At 42.5% G+C, this 9,700-nt stretch overlaps 1 protein-coding gene across 1 annotated transcript; it reads right to left on the bottom strand.

Moving 5' to 3' along the window:
- Positions 1–4,387: 4,387 nt before the first annotated feature.
- On the bottom strand, positions 4,388–5,878 carry LOC121572682 (bolA-like protein 2). Its single transcript, XM_041884706.2, has 3 exons — positions 5,700–5,878; positions 4,729–4,826; positions 4,388–4,600 (listed from the first exon to the last, which is right to left on the bottom strand). Exons 1-3 carry the CDS (start codon positions 5,760–5,762, stop codon positions 4,501–4,503), a joined length of 261 nt encoding a protein of 86 aa, XP_041740640.1. The 5' UTR covers positions 5,763–5,878; the 3' UTR covers positions 4,388–4,500.
- Positions 5,879–9,700: the final 3,822 nt, after the last annotated feature.

Raw genomic sequence — 9,700 nt, 5'->3', positions numbered from 1 at the left:
TCTAAATCCAACATGTCCAAACGGAGTTACTGAGGGACTGAAGTTTACTTCTACTTATCATTATGATGCACCAAAAGCCTGACTCAAACCAAGCCCAGTGTAACTAACAACACGTGTTATATACTATATAACCAAATGGGAAACGAGGCTTTTCAAGGCATCTTTTCCACCTTCCACAATGAGTATCATGAGCATCATATTCCATTTTGGGCCCCTAAGTGTAGGGGCTTAAAACGTCTCAACCCCCTCAGAAGAAGAGAGTGGTAGTCAGTGAAATGGATACAATGTGAGCACCATATCCCCCCTGTCTCCTCAATCTCTCCTCCTCCCATGCTGTTCCTTCCATTTACCGCATGGTAGCCTGGCCATGAAGGGGAAAGTGCTGGAAGTAATCCTCACACTCAGAGACGGGGTCATGTCTTTGTCTCCAACTGGTTTTGCTCTCTCCTACTCTCCTCACAGTCCATGACTGTGCAGGTGAGTCACAATGCAAAGCAGGACAACAGAATAAAGCTGTTTATTAAATCACAAGTAACATTTTTCACATTGCACATTTGGGAGACACAAGGGCTGCATTTACACAGCAAGCTCAATTCTGATCTGTTTTCCAATTATTGGCAAAAGAGCAATAATTTGGCAAAATATCATAATTTGGCTGCATGTGTGAACACAGCCAAGGAGCCTATAATTACTATGACTGAACCAAGATACCCAGGGCGTGACTAATCTCACACAGTCAACTGAGTTCTGATACAAACCTCAGCCTGTTAAAACATCCTTGCTTCTTTACAGACCCCAGATACAGTATATACTCCAGACTTTTACCCATAGGGCAATCCTCACCCTTCCTCAAACAGACGTACACTCTTAGAAAAAAAGGGTTCCAAAGGGGTTCTTCGGCTGTCCCCATAGGAGAACCCTTTGAAGAACCCTTTTTGGTTCCAGGTAGAACCCTTTGGGTTCCATGTAGAACCCTTTCCACAAAGGGAGAACCCTTTGTAGAACCCAAAATAGTTCTACCTGGAACCAAAAAGGGTTCTACCTGGAACCAAAAAGGGTTCTTCAAAGGGTTCTCCTATGGGGACAGCCGAAGAACCCTCTTAGGTTCTAGATAGCACCTTTTTTTCTAAGAATGTAGCAGAATTCATGATCAAAGAGTGGGCACACAAGATACATTAAAAAAAGGATACTTGCACCCTTCTGCCGTGTGTTTGATGAGACAGTAGCATGGGAACAGGCATGAAGACCTGGCAGCCCAGAACAGAGCTGTGAGGGTTGATCACTGTCCCACAGGTCAGCAGGGTGGCTACCAGCCCACAGGACCTGTTACTGCACAGGACTGGCCTCCTCTGAGATTAACCAGGGGAAAGACAGGAACAGCACAAGTTGTGAGATCTGGGCACTGGGGGCGAAGTGGCTGGGCTGGCCAGTGGACGTCTGAGGATGTGGGCGCAGGCTGGGGGGCGCTAGAACAGGGGGGAGATGTTTAAATGTTTACAAATAATTACATAGTAATTTATTAATCTATTGTGGCAAATTCGTGGGGTAGCCCCGACCGGACTCAAACCCAGGTCCAGTGACTGTCAAGCCTACCTTTACCGTTACGCCAAGAGGTCCGAACCCTTGACGAGGTCGCTAGGTGTTAAGGTCGCTACAATATACACTTGATGAGCAAACACCCACTGATAATGCAATGCCTAATGCTTAATAACAGGTCTGCCTTATGAGCATTTTGAAAATGCAAACTGCAATCATTTCCATTTGGTTACGTTTATGGTCAGATACACATTTTGAATACGGACCTTAAAAAAGCCATAGCACTGCCTAGACCAGTACTCCCAACAGCACACATTTTTGTTGTAGCAAACACCTGATTCCACTTGCAAAGGGCTTGACGATTAGTTGGCAAGTAGAATCAGGTGTCCGAGACTACAACAAAAAGATGTACTGTTGGGGGAACTGGAGGACCAGAGTTGGCTGATACAATTTCAATTGCGGGGGAAAACTACCTGATAATATTTATCATATTCCCTTTTGGCGAGTCTGACTGATGTTCCAGTTCAGAGCAGGACTGTAGGTTGTTAATTTGGTGTGCAAAATCAATTGCTGCTCACTCACTACACATGAAGAGCCAGTGCACTTGCACACTCTCTGTTCTAGTGCTTTGTACAACAGAGTCATATGATCAATATTCAAAGCTGTGCCAGTCCATTTTATTCAGTTACACTTGATCTCACACTTCTTGGAAAGCATTTTCATTTGTGTTTTCCAGTGTGAAAAGCAATTTCCTTGAATCTAGTCAAGGAATAGTCATTCATTGTTACAACCAAACAAACACAGTGATGATTCGTTCAAGTAATACAATTTTATTTTTGACCTGCTCACCTTCTTGTATTTTTCAGGAAGATCTTGAATGATTTGGTCAACCCTGGTATCCAGAGCAGTTCGCTCAGTGCTAGCCCCTTGCTTGTTAGACATTATTTGCCATCTACTCTGATTACAATCCTTGACATTTCTTGTGACAGTCTTTCTGTCTGTTCCACACTATGCGTTGTCCCATTCATAATGACATCTTGGTATAGCCTGTAATGTCGGTAATCACGTACCTCCACAACCAAAACTGAAAGTTCATTCTTTAGTGCACTCAATAAGGAAGTCTGAACATTATTGTTTTATTGTCACCATATTTACTATTTCATTTCAGTTTGCATCATTGACTTAAATGAAATATGTCAGCTGTGGAGGTCAACATTGTGTGAGCATATGTTTCTTATTTACAAATAATAAGGGGTGAAGTGCAGGGGCGGTGTGTTCAATAGGGCGATATGGGCGACGCACTGCCAAACGGGAAAAGGAAGGGATTTTTTTTCTAATCAATTATATCACGGCAACAGTAGTTATCAGTGTTCTAATCTGATCTGACTGCCACTAAATGTCAAATCAGGCTAAAGTCGTGCTTCAAATGGCCCCGCCCGTTTTTGGGGCGATTTCAGTCATGTTGAAAATCGCCCAGAAGTCTGTCATAGACTCCCATGTAAAATCTATTTTTTTCAAATTTCAAAGCTTTCAATACAATCTCTATGGGTGTCTGTGGGCTTGCACTTACGCGCTTTCGTCATACGTGACGTAACCATGAACGTAACTAAGAAAATAGCGGCTAGCAGCGTCTCTGTTGCGACCTGCAGTGTGGCGTTATCTTATGTTTTTAATTTGTACACTTAGTGGCGTTATTTTATGTTTTTAATTTGTACACTTAGTTTACAAACATTCTGCCAACCATGGATTTCCAGTGGTGGGTTTTGGACTGATCTTGTTGATCGTGTACATACCCGCTACGAACAGACTAAATAATGAAAACGCTGCTGGCAGCGGAATCCAATACAGCTGGGAGACTTGGCTGGATGACAGAGTCCCGGACAGAGAAGTGGAGCCGGCCGGCTTCACCCTGGTCAGAGCGGACCGCGATCTGACAGTCACAGGGAAAAATCGATCCTGGTAAGAGAGCGACTCTGTACCCCCGACATTGAACTGCTTTCTGTGTCACTGCGACCTTACTATCTGCCCCGTGAGTTCCCCCAATTGTTTGTTACCGTTGTGTACTGTTGATAATCACAAGTTTACTGGAGAACTGAGACCAAGTAGAGACTTTGGACAGGGTGGATATGGTATAATAAAGGCAGTTTATTCAGAGGTAAAGATATCTGGAATCGCGTGCACGGACTCGTTCGTCAAACTCTTAGGGAGCTATCTGAAGAGAGCCCCGAAAACATTGTGTGCAGACATTTTATACAATAAATGATGTAGGTTGAATCTAGTAGTTCTGATCTTCTGATTGGTCCTGATGAGTTGGGCGAGGTCCCCTCCACTGTTGCATTGGCTCTGAGTCGGGTTCTCTGTCTTCAAATGTTCAGCCTAAAGAGAGGGGATTTTTGTGTGTGTGTGTGTGTGTGTGTGTTTAACAGTGATGTGTGTGTGTGTGTTATCAGTGATGATGTGTGTGTGTGTGTGTGTGTCCTCAGAGCAAGAACTCGTGAGTTGGAAGAACTGAGAGACCTATGGCGTGGGTGTTGTCCTTGGCCACCTGCTGACAAGGCTGACAAGATAGGACTCTTTTGTCCATTGTTATAGGATAGGAACAGCATTGATTGAAAACAAACGCCCAACACAAAATGGGTCATGCACAAGATTTTAGTCAGACCAAGCTATAACATTATATATTTACTACGACAGTACATTCAACCAAAAGCTAATATAACAAAGGCATCAGAGATTATTTATAATCTGTCACAGAAACTGGAATCCATCTCCCCAGATCAGTCAATAAATGCTTCTGGTATTGACTTATATGCTGCCCCTGTCTTCATGTTGTTGCTGGACATATCTTTTTTAAAATGTGTGTAGGTCACCTAAATCATCAGAAAAATTGCCCCTCCTGAGAATTTTTTCAGGAGCCGCCACTGGTGAAGTGACTGAATATGGAAGTCAAAGTGTGTGTCTTCATCACTGTGCTTTCTGTTTCTCCCACTGTTCTGGAGTCAGCGTCTTCTGTTCAAAGGCGTGGATCTCTTTCAGCTCTTCTGCCAGGCAAGTGTTCACCATCCTGACGAACAAAAAATCAGAAACAAGAGTATGTCAACCTGTCAACGACGGTCTACCTCTTACCCATTCAAAGTTAGCTCATAACCCATATCAGCTCTGCCTGCCCACCGTGTACTTCACTTAGCCTACCTGTGTCTCGCCAGCAGTGGTTTCCCCTCAAACTGGGTCGACACTATTAGAACTTTAAAGCTGGCAGCACATCGGTTAGGGGACGTGTCTTCGACCTCCTGTCAAAACAAAGCCGGTAGAACAGGTCATTGGTGAGGTCATACCACAGCCCCTGGGGGTGCATGCTTTTGCTCCAATCCAAACACATCTACAAACGATCATGGTCCAAACACACCAAGACAGTTGTGAAGAGGGCACGACAACACCTTTTCCCCCTCAGGAAACTGAAAAGATTTGGCATGGGTCCCCAGATCCTCAAAAAAGTTATACAGCTGCACCATCAAGAGCATCCTGACCGGTTGCGTCACCGCCTGGTATGGCAACTGCTCAGCATCTGACCGTAGGGCGCTACAGAATATAGTGCGTACGGCCCAGTACATCACTGGGGCCAAGCTTTCTGCCATCCAGGACCTATATACTAGGCGGTGTCAGAGGAAAGGGCAAAAATTGGCAAAGACTCCAGTCACCCAAGTCATAGACTGTTCTCTCTGCTACCGCACGGCAAGCGGTACCGGAGCGCCAAGTCTAGGACCAAAAGGCTCCTTAACAGCTTCTACCCCCAAGCCATAAGACTGCTCAACAAGTTATCAAATGGCCACCCAGACTGTTTACATTGACTCCCCCCTCAATTTGTTTTTTACACTGCTGCTACCTGCTGTCTATTATCTATGCATAGTCATTTTACCCCTACCTACATGTACAAATTACCTCGACTAACCTGTGAGCAATTGATTAGTAGAATCAGGCTAGAGTGTGCCAAAGCTTGAACACCCAGTAGCTCTCCAGGAGGAGTGTAAATGTTAAATATAAAATGACCAACAAAGATATGGCTAACGTAGCCCACTAACGTCATTGGGGAGGGAGGGAGGGAGGGGGGGGGGCAGCATTCGTGTGTTTGCATTCATTGGAGAATGGGGAAACATGATACATACCACATGCATCGCTCCGATCTCCTTGATTAGTTTGTCACGAATGTGATCTGTTGTTACAGCCATACTTTTGCAAACAAGGCACCCACTGTTGTCCCTTTACGATCCAAAACGTTACGGTGGGTTCTTCCGTTTCACAGATAACGAAAAGGAGGTCTACTACTGGTGAATGTATTGAGAGGCGGAATTAGATACTCAGGAAATATGAACGTATCCAATCATAACTATGGAGTCAGAACTTCTAACCAACCAGATGCTTGCTTTATATCATACTAGGCGGGATGAATATTTTTACACCAATGGCCATTAGAATTTGCCAATCTCAGAGTTACCAATCAAATGCGAGATGTGGGGATGGTCCTTCTTTTACGATCCTGTTACATTTTTTGCCTGAACAAAATATGAAATAATAACGTTTCTCTTCATGTACCCCCTCACATGACCTAGATACAAAATTGGGCGATTTTAGATGTTTTTCGTAAATGCACATTTTGAAATGTATAAATGTTATGTGTGCTTTGAAAAAAGTATTTATATAGGCACTAGGTTAAAGATCTATTAATTTGAAACGTAGAAAACCTTTTGTTAACAACACATTTTTCTCATGTGGAACCACTGAGGTAAAACTGAGGGTTTCCACCACTTCCGAATTCGCCAGACGAAGTCCCGCCCCCATTCATTTTCAACGGAAGCACGTGGAACAATGCGCAGGGGGTTGTGGGATGGTGAGCGGTGCCAACCTTGTTAGGGTGCGCGGAAGAAAAAGTTAAGCTCTGCTCTATTTTATGGAAATTGTACTCGGCAACCGTTGAGGAGCAGATGTTTGCTTGAAAATCTTCAGTTCATGAAACATAGTTCCACCTGTCATTAGTTCCAGGCAAGCACAACCTAAAAAATGTGAGGAAAGCAAAATCATCACAGTGTCTGGTTTTCCAATTCTAGATGATTTTGCATTGCTAGAATACAGAGACAAAATCATAAAGTCAATGGCACGGAGGAGGATTGCAGAGATTGATGGTGGGTGAAGGGAAATTTGCACCATAGTGTTTGCTTGTGCTGCTAGCTAGCTATGAACATCAAGCAACCTCAACCTCAAAACTGTGATCAAAGCCACCATTTGTGAATGTGTTGCGTAAATTAAACTGTGAAATTTGCCCACCAAAGGATAGAAATCACCAGTAACGTGCATTATAACATTATAAATGATAAACTAAGCATGCATTTCCCATGTAATATGCTACCAATTGGATTATGGTATCTTAACATTATGATTATCGTATTATAGTTTATGGCTCTTTCATTATACTGGTGTCATGGCATTGATGATTATAGCTCACTTCCTGGAAAATACATAGGCCTACATGGACATGGATTGGTACTTTGGGTAAAGGAAATAGTGGCTTTGCAAATATATCTTTATTCACCATCAACATCAACATCTCTGCAATCCTCCTCCTCCATGCTTTTGACCTTCTGATTTTGTCTGAGCAATAATCACCAGTATAATGAAAGAGCCATGAGCTATAATATGAGAATCATAATGTTAAAATACCATAATCCAATTGGTAGCATACTACATGGGAAATGCATGCTCAGTGTATCATTTACAATATTATAATGCACGTTACTGGTGATTTCTATCCTTTGGTGGGCAAATTTCACAGTTTAATTTACGCAACACATTCACAAATGGTGGCTTTGATCACCGTTTTGAGGTTGAGGTTGCTTGATGTTCATAGCTAGCTAGCAGCACAAGCAAACACTGTGGTGCAAATTTCTCTTCACCCACCATCAACACCAACAATCTCTGCAATCCTCCTCCGTGCCATTGACTTTATGATTTTGTCTCTGTATTCTAGCAATGCAAAATCATCTAGAATTGGAAAACCAGACACTGTGATGATTTGCTTTCCTCACATTTTTTTGGGATGTGCTGCCTGGAACTAATGACAGGTGGAACTATGTTTCATGAACTGAAGATTTTCAAGCAAACATCTGCTCCTCAACGGTGGCCGCGTACAATTTCCATAAAATAGAGCAGAGCTGAACTTTTTCTACCGCGCCCCCTAAATGAGGTAGAATTACAACGCTCCCCACGCCACATTATTTTCCTTTTTGACATTTTTTAATTTGCCTACACATTGCCAGATCCTTATTTTCATGTACAGAAGTGTGCCTAGAATACAAGGGTTGGATTTGAACTAAACAATTTCATGTCAGAAAAATAATGTAGAAAATCTGGTTTATGATTAAAACAGAGAGGAAGAGAAAGAGATAGAGAGAGACTAAGTCAGCTGGTCCTGGGGCTCTGTTCACAAACACAAACAGATCCCATACAGCCCCAGGACAACAACAACAACAACACAATTAGACCCAACCAAATCATGAGAAAACAAAAAGAGAATTACTTGACACATTGGAAAGAACAAACAAAAAAACTGAGCAGACTAGAATGCTATTTGGCCCTAAACAGAGAGTACACAGTGGCAGAATACCTGACCACTGTGACTGACCCAAACTTAAGGAAAGCGTTGACTATGTACAGACTCAGTGAGCATAGCCTTGCTATTGAGAAAGGCCGCCGTAGGCAGACCTGGCTCTCAAGAGAAGACAGGCTATGTGCACACTGCCCACAAAATGAGGTGGAAACTGTGCTGCACTTCCTAACCTCCTGCCAAATGTATGACCATATTAGAGACACACATTTCCCTCAGATTACAGAGATCCACAAAGAATTCGAAAACAAACCCAATTTTGATAAACTCCCTTATCTACTGGGTGAAAAACCACAGTGTGCTATCACAGCAGCAAGATTTGTGACCTGTTGCCACAAGAAAAGGGCAACCAGTGAAGAACAAACACCACTGTAAATACAACCCATAGTTATGTTTATTTATTTTCCCATTTGTACTTTAACTATTTGCACATTGTTACAACACTGTATATAGACATAATATGACATTTGAAATGTCTTTATTCTTTTGGAACTTCTGAGTGTAATGTTTACTGTTGATATTTATTGTTTATTATCTACTTCACTTGCTTTGGCAATGTTAACATATGTTTCCCAAGCCAATAAAGCCCTAAAATTGAATTGAATTGAATTGAATTGAGAGAGAGAGAGAGAGAGAGAGAGAGAGAGAGAGAGAGAGAGAGAGAGAGAGACATAGAGAGAGAGAGAGAGAGGGAGAGGGAGAGAGAGACAAGAGAGAGAGAGAGAGAGAGAGAGAGAGAGGGAGAGAGAGAGGGAGAGAGAGACATAGAGAGAGAGAGAGGGAGAGAGAGACATAGAGAGAGAGAGAGAGAGAGAGAGAGAGAGAGAGAGAGAGAGAGAGAGAGAGAGAGAGAGAGAGAGAGAGAGAGAGAGAGAGACCCAACTCGGCGGAAAATCTGTCTCCCTCCAGCAGGTGGCGCTTTTTCTTTTTTTTTCTTTTTTTTTTTTCGATCTGAGAGACCTATGGTGAGAGTTAATTTTCAAAAGGTCAGGATTCCTGCAGGAAAGATTCAGAACATTTTAATAGTTCATTTTAACTTGATTAAATCAGGTCAGTTAATTAATTTAGAACCAATTCATAATTGAATACAACATCAGTAGTTTATTAAAATAGCCTTATTCTGTAGGGAATTGATGTAGATTTAGTTAGGTGTCACGCCCTGACCTTAGAGATCACCTGTATTCTCTGTTTGGTTAGGTCAGGGTGTGATTTCGATACATTCCATTGTATCTATTTCTATGTTGGCCGGGTGTGGTTCCCAATCAGAGGCAGCTGTCAATCGTTGTCTCTGATTGGGTATCATACTTAGGCAGCCATTTTGCCTACCTTTCGTTGTGGGATCTTGTTTCTGTTTTGGCTTGTTGTCGTTAGCCTTTAGAACTTCACGGTCGGTTGCATTTGTTATTTTGTCAAGTGTTTATTTAATAAATTAAACATGACGCATACCACGCTGCACCTTGGTCCGATCCTTTATACAACGAACGTGACATTAGGTTTCTTAGAATAAGT

Source organism: Coregonus clupeaformis, chromosome 1, assembly GCF_020615455.1.
Source record: "Coregonus clupeaformis isolate EN_2021a chromosome 1, ASM2061545v1, whole genome shotgun sequence".
In the NCBI taxonomy this organism is placed as follows: domain Eukaryota; kingdom Metazoa; phylum Chordata; class Actinopteri; order Salmoniformes; family Salmonidae; genus Coregonus; species Coregonus clupeaformis.
This window is presented reverse-complemented; position numbering and strand designations above follow the sequence as displayed.

What these genes read in the sequence shown, in the direction of transcription:
- LOC121572682 (XM_041884706.2), bottom strand. Translation starts at nt 5,762, where the DNA reads ATGGCTGTAACAACAGATCACATTCGTGACAAACTAATCAAGGAGATC. An exon ending in AGATCGGAGCGATGCATGTG is followed by an intron (nt 4,827 to 5,699) that starts GTATGTATCATG and finishes TTGTTTTGACAG; the next exon opens with GAGGTCGAAGACACGTCCCC. An exon ending in CCACTGCTGGCGAGACACAG is followed by an intron (nt 4,601 to 4,728) that starts GTAGGCTAAGTG and finishes TTTGTTCGTCAG; the next exon opens with GATGGTGAACACTTGCCTGG.